The sequence below is a fragment of the Peromyscus maniculatus genome, chromosome 4 (assembly GCF_049852395.1).
Source record: "Peromyscus maniculatus bairdii isolate BWxNUB_F1_BW_parent chromosome 4, HU_Pman_BW_mat_3.1, whole genome shotgun sequence".
NCBI classification, from domain to species: domain Eukaryota; kingdom Metazoa; phylum Chordata; class Mammalia; order Rodentia; family Cricetidae; genus Peromyscus; species Peromyscus maniculatus.
Genome location: NC_134855.1, coordinates 41,850,172 through 41,873,373, shown reverse-complemented (window position 1 = coordinate 41,873,373; position 23,202 = coordinate 41,850,172). Strand labels below are relative to the sequence as shown.

The following is a 23,202-nucleotide window of genomic DNA, read 5'->3' as shown; positions in this document are numbered from 1 at the left end:
ATCCTTTTAAACGCTGTCTTCTAAAATGTAAAGAGAAGCGACTTAGTGTCTTCTGCTGCCTCAGAATAAAGTTCTTCTGCTTTATTTCCAATCCTAGTTAAAAAAAAAAGTGCAGGAAGGTCAAAATCTATTCCAAATAGAAATATCATTTCTTACAAATACTACTATTTTTTTGGCACGCTGCTCTTTGCGTTCAAAAATTGTCATCTGCTCAGAGTTAACCATTTAATTTTTTTATTGTGATAACTGCATCTGTTGAGATGCAAGAAAATCTCAAATGAAGAATGAAATTAATTTCTGAGTATATGTTTGGCCTTTTATGAGAGCAGCAATTTCATCTATGAAAGCCCAGCCGAGAGAAGCGGGCAGAGAAGCGGGCACTCCGGAAGGGCATTCGCCCTAAACAAGTACATTTTCAGCTCCAACCTTCAAAGGTAACATTTTCAGCTAGATGGCCTCCTGGTCGAATGTATAATTTGCCTCTTTCATTCTTAGCTTAGTTGAAATATAGAGGACCGAATGTCCACCAGGCCAAAGTATAAACTCGCCATTTATCTATTAAAGTCATATTTAATGAAAATGAAGAGAAATTATTACTCAACTCTCTCTTTCTCTCATTACAATTCCTTAAGAACTTTGCCGGCCACATTATCTCGTAGACATCATGATCAAATGTTATTGTTTGCTTTATTATCTCAGTTGGATGGTTGGCTAGTCTAGGATGAAATAGGTTGAAGGCAATCCTCTCAGCCTAGAAGTCTGAATGAGGTTCCCATTCAAATGATCCTGATTGTTTGGGGGTGGGGCGGGGTGATTAGTAAACCAACTGAGCTTACACTGCATAGTAAGCGTCTGGATGCAGCACATTTACATCTAACAAGAGACCCCAGAAAACGTGTGTGTGTTTCTTAAACCTTATGTTGCGAACAAAAGGCTATCTCAGCCACAGACAATCAGCACGGCACTGCTCCCTGGGATGCGAGCCACACACTCAACTGCACATTTCATTCTTCCTCAGCTCCTAGCACCACAAAGCCCCGACTCTCTTCCTTCTCCTGGGTCCCCAGATTGCTCCATAGCGGGGGGCTGGGAAAGCTGAAGCCCCAGGTCTCTGCCTGCGCACCAGCAGCCCGCACCGAGGGCCCCCCGGGCGCTGCTCTCCCCTGCCCGAGCCGCCTGGGGGAGGTAGGGAGGGGAGCCGGGGAGCTCGAGAGGGGACCGCACACCTAGACACTTAGGGCTTTATTTATTCGCGGGGAGGCAGCTGCGGAGAAGTGGGTTCACGCTGCTCTGCCTCCCCAACTTGCCTCTCCCTAGCAGATAAAGTCATTTTCTGGCTGGTGCTGGGGGCCTCGGGGACCAGGGCGCGGGTGAGGTCCCGGCTCCGCGTCCCGTCCCGTGCGCGCCGCGGCGGGGGAGGGTTGGCCCGGTCGCAGCGGTGGCCGGAGGGCCTGGGAGGGGCCCTCGGGGGCGCGCGATCGCGCGTGGACACCCGGGCCCGCTTCCCCCGGGGGCGTCGCTCCCCGCGCGCGGGCTGGGCCGGGCTCCGCGTCCCCGAGCGCCGGCATGACCTCGGGGCCCCCTCCGGGCCGCGGGAGCGCGGTTGTGAGGCTGGGCGGCCGCCGAGGCCCGGGCCGTGTAACATGACCCGGCGGCCGGCCATTGCGCCCTCCCTGCCCGCGGCCGGGCGCCGCTCGCCGCCTCCCGCCTCCGCTCCCCCTGCAGCCCCGGCCCGCGCCGCCGCTCCCTCCCGGGGCTCCCGGCCCGCCGCGCTCCAACGCCCGCCTCTCGCCACTGCCTCCCGACGCCCGGCCGCGCGGCCGCCTGCGTCTCTTTCTCCCTCTCTCCTTTGAAAACTGATCTTTGGCTCTTAGTGTGAAAGTGATTTGAATTTGGCTCGGCGGCGCTCTGCGCCTGCGCTCAGCCTCTGGCATGCTGGCTCCTTCCAAGCAGCTGTTTTGGGTTTGAAATTCCAACATGGCAGAGGCTGCAGTCCGTCTTCCCTTCAAAAACTTGGAATGATTTCAAATCATAGGCACCTTCACTTAACCCTAGCTTCCATTCATCAGCAAACACATCGGATCGATGCTACGCTAACCTATCGGGAGCTCGCTCCGCGCGTCCAGGTAAGGAGAGCTTCGTAGTTTTCTACCATCTGTTTAAATTTTTTGTTTTTGTTTTATTTTTAAAGAATATAGATAGATCCAAGACCTGTAGTGAGAAGAGGTCTCTGAGTTGTGCCGTAAACAGTAAATTTAATTTGCATTCGTTTCTATTCAGTACGCCAACCTGCTGTCTAATTTCTCCGTAGAAAGTAGCCCTGAAACATTATGATGCATATTTCTGCAGCTTAATCATTGTAACAATAGTATGGGATTAAGAGTTCGTGACTGCAAGAATCTCGCTTTTCGCGATATTGGGCTTACTTACTACTATCTTTTTACTTCAAAAAATAAAAAAACAAAAAATAAGAAAGCGGAGCCATAGGGTGGGGCTAGACTTTCTTCGGGAACTAACTTCTAAGTAAATACGAAGTGTAAATAAGAATCTTGCACACACACAAAAAGTTGAGGTTAAATTACAATCTCGTGGCTGGGGTATCGAGAAAAATGTCAGAGGATCGGTTGCAGAAAAATGTAAGCACATCATCCGGGAGGGGGTACAGCGTGGTGGGCGTATTGTTGGCAAGGAACGGGAGAGAAAGATGTATAATTTAATGGTATATACAATCCACTGATCCTATTACCGTCCTCCCCGGAGCTCTTGTTAGTTTCAATGGGAGTGAGTGAAATTGACATGGACTTGCATTCCTGGTCATGTGCTTTTTTTCCTTTCTTTCTTCTCCTGTGATCTGAGATCCCCTTTTTGTTGATGTTGCTTTCCCCCTTAATTATATGCATGTAGGTTAAATGAATACCTGACGAAAGGGCCCACGTTTCAAGGCAGTGACATTTGATAGCTGAGAGGAAAAGTGGCTTTAATGAAAAGCAACCTTTGGAATTCCTGCTTGTGAGAAATCCAATTCAGCTTTTTGTGCTACCAGCAAGAAATGATCAGTAGCACCAGTGTTTATGGTATGTCAGTTTTGGAATTTACTTCCTTTGCATTTAAATAGGGAAGACAAATTAAATAGCATGATAAAACCATTGGAGACTGCTTGGGAATCAGATGCTCACGATGTACAGTTCTTTTAAAATATGCCTATATCTGTTTATTTTAATCTGTCACTATGCTTTTTTTTTTGCATTTGCTATCACTTGTTTATGTATTTTAGTTTTAATACATTACTTGCGGACAGGACACTTTCATTGGTTTTAGCTCTGATCTTGAAGTTGCATGTTTCTAGTAATGCTCTCTATAGGGCTGAAGTCAAATGGTATGTAAATTAGTTTAACTCAGGGTGGGATTTTTGTTGTTGTTGTTGTTGTTTTGGGGTGGGGGGCAGCTGGTTGGAGAGGGTGGGAGTGTGGGGTAAAGGTTGCCAACTAATGAATATATATATATATATATATATATATATATATATATATATATATATACACACACACAGGACTGGATTGGAATTTTCTTTTTCTTTTTTTTCTCAACCTAATAATGGAATTTGACTGTCTGCTCTCTTGATTGCACTTTCTGGAGTAATCGGTTCGTCTGTGTGGACACCCCCCCTTGGGTGAGTGAGTGAAGGTGTATCTTTTAAATGAAAATAAGATATGTAAGTGCATATTTTTTTGATTACTCCAGTCTTTAAGGTCTTATAAGAAATAGTGGCAGTTTTTTCTCCTCTTGCCATTCACTTGTCTGTCTGTCAGTGATTTTTACTTTTAACCTGTGACAGAATTAAATAATCAGGCACTGAATTGACTTTATATGAAATCACTCTTTCCTCTTTCTTTAAAAATAAAAAAGTCAGTTAAATGGAGTGAGAGGGATTTTCAGTAGCTCTCGTGGCTGTGCTGTGTCTACTTTGTAATACTCAATTAAGACCAAAAGGGGCCAACAACAAAAAGATGAGAAAGTATTTTGCATGACCAAAGAATATGTGCACTTTAAACTGTTTTGTTGTTGTTGCTGATGTTGTTTCGTTTTTTCCCCATGCCATGGATTTCTCTTTAAAAGAATGAAAGGAGAGACAGAAATAAAAGAAAGAAAATGAGAGAGGGGCAAAGCTACCAGGCATCTGTAGTGTGGCCCTGGCTAGTGCTTTCTCATAACACAAATGAGAATACTAGGGAAAGGACTTCAGGACTCCTAGCGCGACATGCACTTCTGCCTGGGCTCTGCTGACTGTAGGACTAAACACACACCACACTTGCAGGATAGGAAGGATTTGATTGGATTTTGCATTTGGAACTTGTTGACTTTGAATCGATCAATAAGAAGACTGTTTATTTTAGATGCACATAATTTGCCCTGAGAAATGTTTTAAGGAGGAGAGAGCACAGCTTTTTTTTTTTTTTCCCCTGGAGCTGTTGGAGCGAATGGGATTGCCAGATGGGCGATTTCCCTCTGTGATGTTAAAGCTGTAATATATATTCAGAGCAGATTGGGCTGCTGCCTGTGATCAGGAGGATATTACATTTATAAATTTTAAATCGGAGCTCGGACAATGTGCTGAGAGCAGAAATTGCATGGTCTGACTGTTCACCGTATTGATACTTAAACATGGTTTCTGGATAGTAGTAATACTCATTATTGCTATAATAAGTAAAAACACACATGGGCAACAATACCATTGAAGGCATGTAACAGCAAATTCTAGTATGTAAATTGCTCCGAGACTACACTTTGCTTACAATTAAGTAATAGTCAGATAATTTATTTCTCTGTGTGTTTAAATGCCGTGTGTGCAAATGATGTTCAGAAGTCTTGTTATCATTCACTGGAATCTGGTAGCATCTGTGTGTACATATATATGCATATATATACACATGTGTATAGAAAGTAGACTCATGTATATATGAATTAAAGGGCATCAGTGGCTTCTATTTTCTATCACTTTGATTGTTTTAGATTTTGTTTATCTCAGATGTGTGGCCTAAAGGAACCAGAGCCACAAACCTAAAAGGCTACGAAGTGGGCAAGTACCCACACTCCTCAGCTCTGCTGTTGCAAATTAAAAGTGTGTTGTGGTCAGGAAATGAAAGCTACAATGTCTCTTTTGAACAAGTCGTTTATCAAGAGAAACATCTATCAGGGGCTGCCTTGTCACATTGATCCTCTAAAAGTTAGGTCTGAGGTGGAAGCTTCTTTGATGCTTTTGATCCTAAATTTAATACAACAGGGAGAAAAAGAAAGATATTTTGACCAATATAGATTTTTTTTAAAAAATTGTTTCCTGGAACCAACAAGATATATTTGTTAGTACTGTACTATGTGTGAAGTTTTCTAACCATCACAGTTGGTAAAGGTTTCAGGGGGAAATCTCAGGGTTTATAAATTGATGGTTGTTCAACCATACATTTATAATACTTCAGTTATGGGCAGCTTCTTGATTAATATGGACACTTTGAAAAGAGATTGTTTGCAAGGAAAATTTATTTTGAAAGAGTGTTTGGAACAATATTGAGAGTCAGCACTTTTCATTCATTTAAATATTGAGTTCTTTCTTCTCTTTATTCTTTTACTCTTGGTGGTTTTCATTGTAATTGTGACTAACTTTTATTTGGCAAAGCACTCATTTTTATTTCCTTTTAAACTCTGTCCCCAAACATTCTTGCATATGCCATTGCTATTGTTTATTAATTTTGCATGTGGTTGGTTATCAATATAAACTGTACAGACTTATGAGTCTTTTGGAGTCTCAGTTTGAAAATAGGGGTACCACATTAAGCATGGCACATTTTCCTGAATACAGTGCATGAATTATTAAAAATTAAAAAAAATTCAAAATGATAACCCAGTTTTTTTCCCAAAAATATTTTGTAAAGACAGCTAAAAGCAGTTTGCTTTATTTTTTGGATGCAAAGATAGAAAAGTACTTCTTTGAGACAGAGTTTTTGGCTACCTGCCTTACAGGGCTGCTGGCCACTTGTTCTTCCATGTACTCTATTAAATAAGCAGGCAAGAGAGTGGTGGGAGTTTTGAGGAGTGTAATACTTGCTAATTAATCATGTCTGAAATGAAAGAATCATAGAAGTGTAATACAATCTCATTGTTGTTTTCCTGGAAGAGGGTGAGACTTTTTTGTTTGGAAGCTGTGCATGTGAGTAGACTCGCTTTTCTTTGCTTTTCTCCTAAATAGAGAGTTTATAGGGTCTTTTGCAATTATTTCAAGAAACATTAAAAAATACTCTATTTTTCTTCTCACACTGAATCTGTGTGGTTCTTAAACCAGCATCTAACCCTTCTGAGGACAAACAGGGTTTCTTTCTTTCATTCTTTCTTATTTTTTTTTAAAGTTGTATTTCAGACGCTTGGCAGTTGAGCTTCTAGCAGAAAATCTTTTTTGTTGTTGTTGCTGCTGATGATTTTGCTGTGAGGAACTTTGGAGAGCATTTTGGAGGCTGCTGCTTCTGATAGACATGCAGCAGAGTAGAAATTTCATTAATTATCTTCAGCTAATACAAGCATGTGGTCAGAGCACCAGACAGCAGCTTCTGTAGGAGTCCACAGAGACAGTCAGCGGCACTAGCTGCTCCTTGTAAGATGGTTTAGAAATCCAGCCTCCTGAAAGAAGTGCATCCTTTCCTTACTGCTAAACTGCCTTGTTCCCCGAGTTCCAGGCCGCCAGGCTTTAGATGTTACTATCTTGCCCAGGTTATACAGAAAGGCAGATGCAGAAAGTTTGCAGTGGGTTTCAGGATTGCCATTTCCAGGTGAAGGTGGGCTCTCTGAACTCCCTGTTTCTGTCAGTGTTTTTGGAAGCCTAATGATTGCCTAATTAAGTAATCAGTTTTAATCGTCCCAAATCAGCAGAATGATTAGGTGTATTTGAAACAATTGCAGGCCTTTTTGGTTTTAAGCTTTCTAGCTGTTCTCAGAGCCTTGCTTTTACAGGAGTGTCTGCAGCTTTTTCCTTTCATCAATGAACTCCCCTGTCTGAATTCCGTCTATCACTTTATAAAGTGCCACAGGCATTGTTGTGGAGATAATGCATTTAATTGCCAAGAATTTAAATTCATTTATCTATTTTTGATAACAAAAAATTGTTGCAGACATTTGTGGAAATGTTGGCCGTTACTGGTGGAGAAGGTTATATTAATTACCATATCAGTTGTTGTTTGAGTTATCGATAAATTAGAATAAGCAAATAGAACAGAAGAGCATGCAATTAAAAATGTCACAAGACATTTTTAAAGATAAACCACTATGACAAATACGTGAACCACTGTTTTTATAGAGATATATAGAAGCTAATACTCTATTGTCATTTGAACTTCGCTATTTCTTCAGGTTCCACTGCAAAGACTGCAGTCCAAAAATTGATAACTTATGAACACACAGCCATATACATTTTTTCCTTGGAAACAATAAAAATAAATGGCACCCTCAGCTAATATTTTCATGGTTGGAATTTTATCATAGTTTATTCTTTTTTTCTAATCTCATTTGAAATTAATTTTTTATTTTTTTACTTCTTGTTTTTCTTTTATTTCCATTTAAGTTCTTGGGGAAATTCAAGCATAGGCTTCGACAGGAATGCTGATTGCTAATTCTTGCATTTGCTCTGACCATTTAAATGTCTGTAAGTTGTTTACTAAAAGAAAATCAGAATAGACCAAAAAAAAAGTGAAAATAAGGAGTTGGGAAAGCATGGTGAAGATGGATGGTACTTGTAGGTTTAAAGCAAATTGAAAGCAAGTGGGTATGCCAGATTCTTTAGGCTAAAACCACAGGTACGTGCCCAGCCCTGGGATGCCCCTTGGATACCTGTTGACTAGTGGTCACTCAGATTGAGGGGGCAGAGCAGATAGGTGATCCGAAACCATCAAAACACGAGATATCATCTGGCGCTGTCTGTGAATAATATTTACATATTTTATGCAACAAATCTACTTCTTGTCCTGTTGCTTGAATATTGACACTCTGAAGCACTCCAAAGGCAGATTTCAGTTCATGAGAATTCATGTCAAATGATGTAGAAATGGATGTGTTTGCTCGTATTTTACCATTTGTACTATCTCTTCTAATCCTATTTTAAAACTGATAGGGCCTAAAGTAGAATGTGGAATTTATTATGTGAAGGCCCAAGGTGAACCTCTTTTCTGTCCTCTAACTCATTTATTTATTTTGGTTTGGAAAAAAACCTGTTTTAAAAAGTCTTTTTTAGAAAAAAATTAAATAATCTTGGAAATCTTGGTCCTTGTTAAGATTTTGTTCTTATTTTCATAAGCTGAATAGCTTTTATTAAAAATTATTGATGATATGAAATGTACTAGTACTTCATTTACAAATAAAGATTTTTTGATGCAAAATACAAAATTTAAAACATTCATAAATTTTCTTCCTCAATATCTTAATGTTGAAAATGCTTTCCTCAGTTTCTTTTCTTTGGGTTTTGGTCTCTGCTATTGATTTACGTATCTGTCACAGTGGTTTATAGATATATTGCTGCGGAGGGAACAGAACATGCCTTTTACTTTCCCCACAGAAACCCCTCTTGTTTTTCTAGAATAAACTAATACTCTATGTATCAATTTGATGCTTTAAAAATCATTGACAGTTGAATGTTGTGCATGTATGAATGTAACTTTTCAGAGAACGAGTGACCTGTGCGTGCTTTCCTGCATTGGTTCCTGAGACAGTATTATGCAGGGAAACAGTAGCATGTGGAATTGGATTTGAAAGGCAGTGCAATGTGAAGTCCTGGCTTTCTGTATATTGCAAGAAACTTTGTGTTATTCTTTTGACTTATTTTTTTTTTCATTTACAAATGCCGTGACCCTCAGCTAGGACCATCTTCCTCATTTATAGGGCCCAGCATGCAAAGAAAATCTGAGATAGCGTGTTTAAAAAATTATTCATAATTTCAAGACAGCCACGACAGACCATTCCAGCAAGTGCAAAGCCCTTGTGTTGGGGTCTTTGTGCCTGCTGAGGTCACAGGGCAGTGAGGCTACACTTGGGTTTACTGTCTACAAAGTGAATTAAGGGACAGCTTTGGGGAAATCAGTGGTTTTCGATGTGGAGACTGGCTATTCTATTTATTCGATTTGGCTCTGTCTAAAAGGGTGCTAATGGGAGTTGTTAAAGAGAAGAGGTAAAATAACAGGCCTTTGGGTACTTCTATTTTTACCCTTGAACTGACATATTTGTTTTCATCTCATATTGTCTTGTACTTGCTATATCTCATGATTGCTGGTGTTTTCGATTATGTGTCCATAGGTACATAGTTAAGGAAGTGTATCCCAAGCACAGAGGAATCATTTCAGAGAGATTGGTAATAAGAGCCTGGATGGCTCTTCCTTGCCTTGTACCACCTCTACCCTTTCCTAAGGTCAAGAAATCTAAAGTTATCTAAATGTATATAAAATCCTGACCGTTAAAAATAATAAAAGCACAGCTCATTGAGTGGCAGTCAGAGAAGAGGGACAAACACAAAAATAATCACCTTGTTATGTTAGCATCAGTATTGGTATTTTTGACACGAGGAAGTAGCATTATAGCTACCCAACTGTGGTGACAGGAATGCTGAAGGAGAAAACAACTCTTTCAATGCAGAAGTCCTAGCCCTGCAGTGTGTGGTAATCTCATTCAAATTGTGAACTTACTTTTTCAGCTTGCCTTGAAATACCCAGCCTCCCTCTGACCTATAGTCAGTCACTAGGTGTGGCTGCTTTTCTACTTTGGTTTGTCCATTCTTTGCAAATGCCCCCCCCCCCGCCCCTCACCCCCCCTCACAAAAAAAAAATTGCAATTCTTGTTTCCCAATGCACTGCTCAATAAAAAGATATTTCGAATTGAGATGCCCCAAACTACATCTTGAAGCTGAGCAGCTTTTCAGATAAAGACTGAGGTATGATGGAATGCCCAGCAAGTGTGTGTTTGAGTACACTTGAAGTTGGGCCATTGATTTTCAAAAGGTAGTTCTTATATCAGATCACTATTGCAAGAAAGAAGATATCAAAGAGCTGGGAAAAAGTCACTCTTCTTTTATGTCACCCAAGACTGAGGTGGAGAAGGAGGCTTTAGAGATATTTTAGAGGAAGGGAAAAAAAATGGAACTTATTTAGAATGTCTTCTGAGACTTTGTCGTAATACTATAGAGTCCTGACAAGATATGCCTTCATTCTGAATAACAATGAGAGGTTGTTCTTTCCATTGATATATACTCTAAAGAAAGGAAAGTGAAAATAAATATTTTAACCCACCTGTTAGGGATCATCTACATGAAGGACATTGTAACTGTGGAATAATGTTGGGTGCTCATCAATCCATATTTCTCAGTGTTCTGTGCTTTGTCGACAGTTTCTGTAATACAATTCCAAGTCTGTTCTCTCTCTTTTTTTTAACCTTACTCCTATATTTTAATATGTTCATATGAAATGTTTGGCTTCAAAAATAATTAAGCCTCAATTCTCGTTTACTATGTGGTACTGTGGTAGGTTCTTCTGACTGCAGTAGCTTTTATATTTCCCTGCATTTTTCCCCTTTTCCCTGTTTCAAATTGAAGTTAAGAATAAACACTTGCTCTCAGATCACATACCTCAATGATGCTAAATTAGAAATCTTAATTAGGTATGATTCATTGATTTTAATCTTACCAGATAATTATTTTGAGTAGGAGAAAAAAAAAAAGATTGCCTTAATATTGAAGGCATTTTCTTTTTAATCCCCGTTTTACAATGAAACAAATACTGTTAAATAAACAGGCTACTATTATCCTTTTATGCTTACTAGTTAATACTTTTGAATAGAAATGTGTGGCTGGAGAAGTGAGATATAGAAAGGACAGCTTGACTGTTTGCAAACTTTGAATGCTTTTTTTTGGATAAATTTCACTGCTAAATATTATAGGGATCCCAGAGGATCTTTTAAATAAGAACTGCAGTTTGACTATCTAAATGGAATATCCACTTGTACATGCACATGGATACATTTCTTTGTGAAGTTATTGGTGTCAGGGATGTTTTTGATATTTTTATGAGTAATTAGGTTAACAGGGTTAGTTAGAGAATGTATTCTTTCCTGGAAAATGAAAATTTACATTCAAGCAAAGGTACATATTCATGACTTTAAGTACTTAAAATGGTATTTTATGACTCATTTTTAAAGAATAATACCCAATATGTAACTTGTTAAGAATAATAGCCACGCTACTTTTTACAGCATGTCTGTTAAACTGACTTTTCTGTTCTTGAATCTATAGACCTGGAGTCAATTTTAGATCCTTTTTACAAAAGATGTGGGTCTTATGGCCTGGCTCCCACCATCGTATTCTTTGCCTTCAGTCTGAATTCTCAGGCTTCCTTTTCAAAAGAAGTTTCATTTACATTACTCAGGTTATCGGGAAGCATTGGGGAGGGGGGCTACTGTTTATGAGCCATGTGCAGATATTGGGATCTCAAATCCTTGTCTCACAAACTGGATTGAGAAAAACCATGAGCAGTTTTGGAGCTTTATATGCCCATATGAGCAAAGAGTGTTCTGCCTTTAGGAATATTTTAAGTGCACTATGAATACTATTAAGTTCCTTAATTAAAAAATATGTTTTGAAATCAACAAATCATTGATAGAAACTTACTTATATATACAGAGACAGTAGACCCTTCAGAAATAGATTTCAGTTGGAGCTAGTGTCCCATTAAAAAGACATTCTGTTGAGTTTTAAGATATGGGTATGCAATCTCTAACAATACATTTTAAACACTAAACTGCTAGGAAAATGTAATAACAAAAGTTCTTTGTTATGTTTTGATCTTAATGTATTACTTAATGAGTGCAGACACCAAATCAATCCTTTTTTTAAAAAAAAAAAAACTTTTTCGTTCTTTTATTCTGTTTTAGCACCAAAGTAAAAAATTCTATGGGGAAATGATTTTATACTATCGAATTTTAAAGATACACATGGAATCCACTCTCACGTGTTGACGAGTTTGTGCATCAGAATGGATAAAGTCCCACAGTTTTACAAGTTTGTAATATTTCTTTGAAATTCAATCACCATACCACTGCCACAGTGTGATCCCATGGGAGTTGTTGATATGGGTGATTGCAATGCACATGCATTTGCACTTAAATATGTGTTGTTAAACATTTGTCTATATTTTTAACAATCAACTCTGCAGCTATCCTTTACTTCCTGGCAGGGCCAAGTGCTTCGGCCAGTTTTGCTCTCTGCATACTCACCACGAACCTCGCTATCTCAGCTAGCCCCCTACTGCGGAGCTATAATGTACCACCTACCTGTGCATCTGGACTGTGGTGAGACCTGCATTCTTTATAAACTTATATGCAAGGCTGGTTATTACTTGATCGTCTGGAAAATCAAATTTCTCTTGACCTACCAGTATATGGATATTTAGAGCATGAGGAGGTGGTCTGAATTAATTAAGAGGATATTAGGGTGTGTGTAGGGGCGGGGAGTAAAGCTGCCTTTGTGGCTATGGACAAACTATCTTTGATGAATGGCATCTGGTAGAAAAGGAGGACAGAGGCAAAGGAAAAAGAAATGAGAGAAAGTTGTTGAGGCCAAGTTCAGTGTCCTTTTCCCATGTGGTTTGCTGAAAACAGTGCTTATAGTTATGCTGATTTAATCCTAATGTAATTATGTGCAAAAGTGATCACTTACTAGGAATTAATGACCAGTGTACTATGATCTAAGCAAATTATAATCTCCCTGTAAGAGGTGGCAGGTTCTATATCACATTCTGAATAACAGAATTTGTGATTATCTACATGAAAATACTGATTCTTAATTTACCTGCATGTTAAGTTGAAAATATTTAAGGACCTCTATGCCTTTAATGGGGACTAATTTTACTCTTAGAATCCTTTTTTTCTCTCTTGATATCTTCCATTTGCTTAGCCCATAGTTGAAGCTATAGAAAAAGATTTATTGACATCTGTCTCTTATATTGCTTCTTTTTGAATAAAGTATGTTTTATCGATATACAGCGGTTCTGGTTCATGAAGCAGATAGGTGTGTTTGAGTTGAGTTTTGTAAAATTTGATTTTTTTTTTTTTGGATTAACATTACTGTCATCAGTCAGCCTGGCACAGTGATGCATGCTAGGACCCCAAGTTTGAACACAGCCCTGAATACATAAGAATTCTGTCTCTGGGTGGGGGTGGGTCACACGGAAAAAGAAAGAAAGAACCCATCCCAACAACCTTACATTTTCAAAAGCCCTACTCCACACTAGTTACGTGAATGGTTTTGGTTACTATTTATTAATTATTTAAGGGAAGAGGGTGGAGTCAAAGAGAAGCAACATATTTTTTGCTCCTGAAGCGATTTCAAATGTAAAGTTAGTCATGTCAGTCACTTTTACGAGCCCAGAGATTTGTACATCTCGTGAACTCATAAAATTTTCACTTTCTTTAAAAGATATTTTTTATCTACAGACATAAATTATTATTCAGAATTAAGTATATTAATGATGCATGCTAGTAGTAGCTCACAACCAGCATTGACTCTGGGAGTAGAGAATGGTGCATGTCAGGACTTTGGAAATGACAGTGAGGAGGAAACATGACAGTCGGGGCCCACAGCCCCTTGTATTGATTGCCTAGGTGAGTCGTTCTATTCTGCTCAACCTCAGTTCTCTTTGTCATAAAAAGAGATGCTATTCCATATGGCTAAGGAACAATACCGACCTGTTTGTCCGTTTACTAGTGAGCTTCGGTGGCTAGGAACCTCGAGAAGGGCTCTGTTTCCCCTCACGGAGCAGGAGACCTTACCTTGGAAACAGAAAAGGAAGCCAAAGGGCCATTTGTTGCATGATTGAGCCTTTCACAGCAATTTTTTTTTTAACTAAATATAGTTACTAGTTGGTTGCAAGTAAAAGTGTCAGATATTCCAATACCTTGGAAGACAATAAGTATTAATTAACTAATGCATTTCCTCTGTAAGAAATTGAAAAAAGATTAGCAGTCAGATTGGACTATTCAGTGGATATAGGGACCTTAAATCCTCTACAAATATAAAACGTAGATTGGTCTGAAAGTTGTATCTTCATGAAATGATAGAGAGAATCTCTTCGCTGTACTTCATCCACTTTCTGTTTGCCTTAATTATATCCCTAGGATACTCTTCAATGTTGGTTAAAATCCTACCAGGACTTTGTTTTCAGCTCCAAGTCTCTAGCATCTACCAAACCTATTTAGGGTTGATTTTTTTTGATATTTACTTGATTTATCCTTACACACATTAAAATATTTCATTTAGACTTGGTGATATGGCTCAGTTGGTAAAGTACTTGCCAAGAAGGCATGGGAACATGAATTCAGATCCCCAGCACCCATATAAAAGTCTGACATGGTAGTTTACACCTATCCCTGGGACTGGGAGGTGGAGGAAAGAGAATTCTCCTGGATTATTGGTTAGCAGTCTTAAAGGAGCCAGTGTCAGTTTCAATGAGAGGCACTTCTTCAAAACATAAAGTGGAGACACTTGAAAAAGATACTTGCTGTCCATATCTGGCCTCTAGCAGGCTCCTGAACACAAAAGGCCCACCCCCCACCACAGAGAGAGAGAGAGAGAGAGAGAGAGAGAGAGAGAGAGAGAGAGAGAGAGAGAGAGAGAGAGAGAGAGAGTGTGTTGAGAGTTTCCTTTGGTCATTAACATTATCTTTCTTCTACTGAGTGCTGCTGTTCATTGCTTTGTATTTTTTTTTCCCATTAGAGAACTGTAAATTCCTATGGGCAGACACATCAAATTCATTTTTAATTTCCTTAGCATGTATACACAGTATATGAACTGTATAGGTAAACGTCTGGTGGTGTGAATTGGTCAAAGCAATGGAAAGTGGCATTTTATTACTCATTCACTAATCTTACTTTAAGAAAATAACAAGTTTTTTGAAAACATATAGTGAAAAAGATACAAAAATTATATACCTCATTTTAAATAATGAAATTTCTTTGTATCCATTTTCAAATTAGTGTATAACATAGTGTGTCATGATATTTTACTTTGTTTCAATTTTACTTTGTTTCAATTTCTTAGCCAAAAAGCTGCAAAACTATATATTTTCTGTATTCTTTGTATAATTACCAGAGACAATATAACCTTGAAAAATAGTTGTGTAATTATGTATCTAAAAAGAAGCTTGTATCCATTCTGTTTTATATACCTGGGTAGGAGGCATTTAAATTATCCTGTTACAGCCACACCATAGTGCTACTTTTAAAATCCCACAAAATGTACTTCTCTGTGCTACTTTGATTATAGGCTACAACAGAGATCATCAGGTAATGGAGCTCCATTTTTAATGTTTTTTTTTTTTTTCTTGTGAATTTGAAGTCTGAAAATTTGAGGGAATATAACCATAAAATACCGAAACTGGGGACTTGCTGTCAGTGTTTGCCATACTAGTGCTGGTTGCTGAGTAATTGGTTAGTCAGCCTTTGGTTGAGCAGAGGAAATCAGCAACACCCTGACATTTCTTTCTAGGTTGTCTTTTCTCTGACTAATACAGAGTCTAAATGTGTGCTGTGTACTCAGCGTGTACTTCTGGGGGGATATGACAGTACTTGGGGTGGTAAGACGTGAGACACTAACTCGCTGACCTGTTCTTGGTATGCTGACTGAACTTGCAGCAAATCTGTAGTTTGTAAATGTCTTTGGTTAACATTTTCATTGGCGCTGTTTTGTTCTGTTTAGTGTCTGACAGTATTAATTTATTTTGCACTAAACACTGGGCTGTAAAGAATTCAGCTGCAAGTCCACCCATTGACCTCTGTCTTCCAGTGGCTCAGTTCCTTTACCAGTTGAGTGTGTGTGTGTTTGGGGTCAGTTTCGTTCTAAATCTGCTTACTAATCTAGTCTCACAACAAATGAAATTCTAAAATTTTCCAAGGGAAGTTCAATTTAACCAAATGCAGAAATATTTTAAAAGTTTTAATTTAAGATTTGTGCTTTCAAAACTAAAGATGTATTAGTACTTTTTCGTCTTGCTTCAGGAAAGAGCCCATTTAAGAAAAAAAAAAAAACCACTTTATTGTCATTCTTTGAAATACACATCTTTAAAAGTAACCTGTACCTTTTCTACAAACTCACTTGGTCTTTTCTAACTTGGGCTTTCAGAGATGAAGAGTTCCAGATGCTTGCTAGCTTCATGTTGAAATCTGGAAGGGTCTCATACTCTAGGTAGAAGAAAATGTCTGCAGTGTGGCTGTTGAACCTGGATTATTATTAAGAAGTGCCACTGAGTGACAGAGAACAAATGTTGCTTAGTTATTTGCATTATGAACACTGAACCTTCAGCAAACAGCATTTACACTAACGGACAGTGCTTTATTGGTAGTGTTAAAAATACTGAAACAATATGATCAAAGTAACAAGACTGTTTCTCCAGTTTGTCTGCCACAGTGGAGATCCATGTGTTGCCTCTTTAAATCAGTTCTCCTGGCTTTCTGTAGCCACTCAATAATTTTTAAGCAAGTTAAAACTTGCTGAAGTGGAAATTCAAATCTACCAGAGATTAAAGATTGAATTGTGAAGCCTCATGATGGTAGCTTGCCAATATTCAAACTAAATCAAGGGAAGGTTTAAACGGGCTGCCTTAAACTTCTGCTTGATTTATGAACAGGGAGTTGTGGGGTTTTAAGTGAGGTGACTGGAGTGAGTATCCAGGAAGATTCTTTGCACCTAAAATGCTAGTCATTTTTCCTTTAGACTTTTAATAGGGGCATATTGAAAGATGCCTGTGAAAGGGTCATGATATAAGTTAATGACCACAAAATATGAGCCATGGTTCCAATTCACTGGTCAATGGTTTATTTTAATCTTAGCTGTGAGTCCAACTATTAACCTCTGTCTTCTAGTGGTTCAGGAGCTACCTCAACTTGTGTTCTTGGGAGTCAGTTTCTTTCTCAAATATGCTTACTAGTGATACAAAGAATGACATTATAAAAATGTTATGTGTTAATGTTCTTTTATTTATTTATTTATTTTTTTTGGTTTTTCGAGACAGGGTTTCTCTGTGTAGCTTTGCGCCTTTCCTGGAACTCACTTGGTAGCCCAGGCTGGCCTCGAACTCACAAAGATCCGCCTGCCTCTGCCTCCCGAGTGCTGGGATTAAAGGCGTGCGCCACCACCGCCCGGCTTAATGTTCTTTTATATTGCATATACATGGGTACCTGTGAGTAACTGAAATTTTAGTGAGGTTTAGACATGGAAATGTTGAAGAATGTGAAACCATATTTGCCTTGAAATCTGAAATAAATAATAGTTTTTATGTAAATATAACCAAATGTGTGTGTGTGTGTGTGTGTATGGAGATGCCTGTATGTCTTCAGTAAAGAAACCTATAATTTATGACAACACTGAACACTTTCATTCTGAGTCAGCAGACAGTTGATAACTTTATACAGATATCATTTGAGTGCACCAATTGAAATCTACCCTCATTCTTATCTAAATGGCTCCTGTTTTCCCCTGATGTAGTACCTCACTGTCCCTTGAGAGTTAGGTTTAGAATGGCATTCATTTGAAGTCTCGGTAAGCAAGATTTATTAGAAATAAAAACTGAAACTGACAATGGTCATTAAGGAGCCATTTAAGATAGGTTTAATATGTATGTTAGGGAAATGCTCTACCACTGAGCTACATCTTCAGCCCCAAGGATTCTTTTTAGTGGATACTTTTATTGATAGTAGAAGCAAGCAAACAACAATCCCATGTACAATTATTTCTCTTAATGCTTACTTGCTCTGAGCAGATGGCCACATTCGCACACGTCACTCATGCCTATACCATAGCCCATATTTTGTGGTCATTAATTTCTTTTTTGGAATCAGTCTTTGTGCAGGGCTTAGTTTAGCCATGCATATGTCCTTGAAGAAATGTAACATCTTTCACAACATTTTGTCCAAGTGAAATCAGATAGCAGTTTTTATTGCAGAACCAAGCCTACAAATGTTTCGCTTTAAAGACAGTTTTAATAGAAAGAGTAAGGTATAAATCATTTAAGCAATTACCTGTACATCATGGTTGCGGGGCTTGGATGGTCCTGTAGCCTCAGATGTTTCCAGATTCCAATAATAACCCAGACCAGATATTTACAGCTTAATTTTCTGTACATGTGCACTTGTTCACAAATGGCTCCCATTTTCTCTTGGGCAACGGGGCTACTTAGAGGGACCAAAAAAGAAAGAAAGAAAAAGGAAAGTGATATCGTTGTTGGCTATGACAAACATGATGTTTATAAGTTGCTTCTAGAAACTGTGGTTATTTGAAAAAGAAAAATGCTAAATTCTACAGAAGTTTTGCACTTAGAAATAAGATAAATTATTCCAATAGCATTCCCATTATTGGGGGGAATTGTACTAAATCTTGAAATACTACAGAATCTAAGGGGTTCTGTTTTGTTTTCAGTGCATCTTCTGGTACTGGTTGAGTTATCACGCAGGCTGCTAATTTTCTTTGCATCACTACCTCAGAGTTTTTCTTCCTACTAGAAACTAAACAAATTGAAAATAGTGACGGATGACCAGCTGCTATGCAGAGATTTCACACATAACAGTCAACTATTTTATAAAACAAGACCAAGTGAGAGAGTTATACCAGTCAATAGCAAGCACCAGAGCCCATTCCCCTGAACAAAGTGGGGAGCCAGGGAGCCAGCATCTCTTTAAGGAGAATCGGGTGGATGGGCTTCAAAGCTGAGTGTTAACAAATATTTATGGCTGTGCAAGTGTATAGTGAAGAACACCGTTGTCTCCATTTTTAGCCCCATAATTTCAGTCAAGAAAATAGAGTGGGGTAGACATAAGCTAATCAATGCAGTCACATCATCAAAATCTGTTCGTTTAAGAATTAAAGTTATACTTCATAAAGTCGTACAGAAGAATAGACTAGGAAGTACAAAGGCTTCAGGTCAGAACCATCGTTTTCTCAGCTGACTGTGTGTTAATGACTAGTGGTTAGCCAGTTCAGCTTTAAATCATTTGCTTGTCTAAGTCTCTGTCCCCCAAATACCTTAACTGGAAATCAGATTGAGTATCTGTCAAAAAGAGGCTGACAGGAAATGATTATTCATATAGTTGCTGTTTGAAGTGTGGGTACTCTCTGCCGAAGACATCAAATAGACAGAAATAGGTGGTTAGGAAGAATGGATTCAGCTATACCAGGTAAAAGGTCCCACTTAATTGTTAATTTCATAATTATTCACATTGTCTATACCCATCCAGTTTCTGTGTTATATACAAGCATTGATTAGATCAATATACTTACATACTCAAAACATGCATCTCTTCTCTCTCCAACTTGCACTTATTTGACACTGGGAATTTGCCATGCAGCAAGAAAAGTTGTTAGAAATGGGCACTATATTGAGTTCAAAGGACCCATACAGTTCATAAATTCTCTGGTGTCTACTGGATTTTTCATCGGGGAGACTTCCAATAAAAATGATCTATTTTAGAAATAATATTGTTTAGTAGGTTGAAATGTGGTGTAATAAAATTAGACCTTCAGTCTTCTAAAGTTACTACTTAGATGGCACCCTTGGGATGGTAAAATGGCTGTATAAGCAGATGGATCAGATAGTTCCACTGATGGGCACATTTGTCAGTCTCTGTTACAGATATAATATATTCTTATATCTGTAATCCTGACACTGTTACATCCAAATGAAATCAACATGAGGTTGTCATCTTTAAGCAAATATGTTAAGTGTTGTCTTTTGTGCTTTGGATTTGAAAGAAAGGGGCCCAGGGGAGGCAGCATCATGCAAATGGAACAAATCCCATTTCTTCTGCGCTGTGCTGTTTTTCCCCTCCATGGCAGCTGGCTGTGTTATCTTTGTGTGTTTCTCTGAGTGCTGACAATCCTTTCAGTGATCTGAGTTAGGGCACATTAGAAAGTGGAGGCAGCTGTCTGTCGCTATACTGAGAGACGTGTTTGCTCTACTGCAAAGATGAAGGACCGTGAATCCTTGACACACTCTCCCCCCTCCCCCCTGTACTTTCCAACATGATCAACATTCAGACGCACAGATTGTCTGCTTGGACAGTTTTTTGTTCTGACTGACAGCATCTGGCATAGACAAATTTAAAAATACATAGCATGCCATGCCTGGGCTCGGAGCATCCCTTCTTTATTAATCTTCTCATTTAAACCATTCATTTACATTTCAAGAAAGGTTACAGCTTGATATGGTTGAAACGTTGATTTTTAAATGAATAACCTTCTAATGAAATGTCTTGAATGAGCACCAAGCAGCTAGTGTTCATTAAAAATTACACCCGATTAACAGGGCCTTGAGAGCTTGAGAAGAAAGGGATTTCTTATTGTTTTAATCCACAATGCAATCCAGTGTTTACCTTTCTGGCACAAAGCGAATAGAAATGATGCCTGTTCTTGCAACACTTCTGATACAGTGCACAACTATGATATCGTCTTTAAGCCGACAAAACACTTGGCCTTCTTTAATCAGCTTTCTCTCCTCCCTCTTAGAACCCCCAGAGGTGTTTTTAAAATTTTAAACATTATCAAAATATGCCCTTCTCAAATCCTTTCTTTCCCCCTAGTGCTGTGTCTCTAAGTCCAGATTGGTGTGTGTGTGTGTGTGTGTGTGTGTGTGTGTGTGTGTGTGTGTGTGTGTTTTCATGTGAAAAAGTGGAAACCACTTGGATGAAACCCTTTCCCTGGGCTCAGGAGAGTGGAAGAATATCTTGTTTGTTTGCATTATTTGGTAATAAAAGACGACAGGGTAACACTCTTCTCTTTCTTTGCTTCTCATGCCCCTGCACACATCACATTTCTCATCCATCCACAATCCCACACCAACCCCAGTGCCTGCTTGCCTCTAATGCCTGTAAAAAATAATGTGACTATTGTCCATGTTGGTCATCCTGTAGACACTGAGGCCAGGACTGGGGTAGCTTGGGTGGACGAACATCTACCCTTCATCCCACAGGTTAGACTTCCTGTCACTGCAGATTTCCGCTCTAGCCAGTCAATGCTGAGGTTGACTATGTTAGTTGTAAGGGCTATTTGCAGGGAATGGTGATAAAGAATTACAACCAAAGATAAACACGTTTATTCAAGTGCTGGGTTGTGCTTCTGCAAAGCAAATGGACAGCAAAGAAAAAATGGACTTCAGAGAAGCCTAATGAACAGTTGTACGTAATGAAGGGATGATTTTTAAAATCGCCTGTAAGAGGTCATTTGCTGTAGGATGAATTGTGGCAAATGTCATATAACAATAGACGTTGAATAAAAATGAAGAGAGATTACAGTGATGTATCAAAGCACTTTTACATTCTTTAATACTGTCAAGAATGACATGCTTTCTCCATGGCATTTATAAGTTTATTTCATTTTTCTGAATTGTTAAATTGTAAACTCATTTTATTTAAGCAAAGTGTGTCTTGAAAAATCAGTGAATCTGGAATCAGCTTCACTTGGTCTCTCATTGAGTAAAGTCCTCCTGTGTCTGGACATTTAAGGTAGACATTATTTGGCTTCTTGTTGTCGTGTTTTTACTTTTTTTTCTTACCCCCCAATTAGATGGCAAGAAATCAAATCTGAGTAGATACAGGGCCAGTGTTTTGACTGCTAGTAAATACTTTACAATCTACGTTTTAAATATAAATTACTGTCTTGTTTTCCAGTTTTTCTTTTTTAATGAACACCGTTTAAAGTTAGTGCCAATGTGTATCTGTAAGCAAACTGGGAATGTGTTAGAGTACACAATTCCCTGGAGGAGGAAGCCAGGTTTAGCAGTAATGCTTTTAATCTGGACTTGTAGAGGATTCAGGAGCATCCATAGATCTGCTCCAGCAATTACCATACCCCAAGTGGCACTGGAAGAGACATTTGCCTAAAAACTTGATGTCTTCATTACACTGTTTACATTTTAATTAGAAACATGAAAATTACTGATTCATACAGACAACTATAGTTTAAGTGGTTTCGTTCACCATCCAATAAATCATAAAAAAAAATCCCTACAGTTGGCATAAATAGTTTACTAGGAATCATTCATGGGAATAATGTGTTGGCACTATAAGCTGCTTAAAATATGTTTTTATTTTACTAGAGGTAGAATTTGCATATAAATTAGAGAATGGCATTTTAAGTTGACAGTCATTTATGCAGAATACCACCCACATGCAAATAAATGTATGGGTGCATGCCTATACTTACTTTGAGTTTATAGGTTTTTATAGTATTGTGGATATAGCTATGTACCCAACATGGCTTATCTGTTTAAAAACTGCATGTGATCTTCTTTGAAAGTCCTTTCTGAAGTGTTGTGGTTGCTCTAATTATGTATAGCCACAAGCACATCCTTTATGTGTTGAGCAATATGACCTTGCAAGAAGGGACCATGTTTATTTCTGGGTGTCTGGAAATTGAGTTGCTGGTTCATTTGCTCATTGGTGCCTCGCTCCTACACCTCCTCTCCTAACTTTCACATGTCCTGTCAATGCTGCCATCCTAAAACCTGCTCTCTCTCGGTTCTGTGGCTCGACTGAAGCAGTGTGGCTGTCAGAGCCCATTCCCGAGTCAGCAACACAGCCATTGCTTGACTCCTGTGACAGTCACTCAGCTGAGTTTTTCTATCCCCAGGGCACAGGAGTCCTCCTCATCAGGAAGGAAGAATAACGCTTCTGTGTAGTGTGTTTAAAATCCTGAATCTTCCCACACAGTGTCTGAGTTCAAATCCTCCCTCAGGAGCTAGAGTACTGAGGCATTCCTCTAACCAACTTTTATGTTTTTTACCCCACAACTGCAGACTCCTCTCCTTGCTTCCCTTCCCTCCCTACCACAGACTCTTTATTACTGATCTATAGTATGCAAAACTGAACCCAATCCCTCCCTACCTCAAACCCTGGATTATTGATAGTCTGCAGATAGAACAGCCACAGACATTAAAAGCTGTTTTCCTTTTCTCTATCTTTGTTAGAAAGTTATCAGTCATGGATGAAGGAGGCTCTGTGATTATTTTTTGTTTGTTTATTGTTGCTTGGCTGAGAACCAGCACCCAGTGAGCGAACATATACATTATTGCACTGGAAAATTCATATTTTCAGCCTGGTTTATTTTTCATCTCAGGCCTGTGAGCCATGAGTGAAAGTGAATTTCAA

At 38.8% G+C, this 23,202-nt stretch overlaps 1 protein-coding gene across 4 annotated transcripts in view; it reads left to right on the top strand.

The window, feature by feature from the left end:
- Window positions 1-1,764: 1,764 nt before the first annotated feature.
- Window positions 1,765-23,202, top strand: part of Fign (fidgetin, microtubule severing factor) — a 123,836-nt gene continuing 102,398 nt past the window's right edge. Inside the window, exons 1-3 of one of the 4 annotated variants that reach the window (XM_076569569.1) lie at window positions 1,765-2,126; window positions 2,905-3,074; window positions 12,249-12,363. In XM_076569569.1, coding sequence (XP_076425684.1) covers window positions 3,072-3,074; window positions 12,249-12,363 — 118 coding nt within the window. In that variant the 5' untranslated portion in view covers window positions 1,765-2,126; window positions 2,905-3,071. The remainder of the gene's footprint in view (window positions 2,127-2,904; window positions 3,075-12,248; window positions 12,364-23,202) is intronic. The other 3 variants (XM_076569568.1, XM_042275370.2, XM_015996017.3) reach the window with 3 other exon arrangements.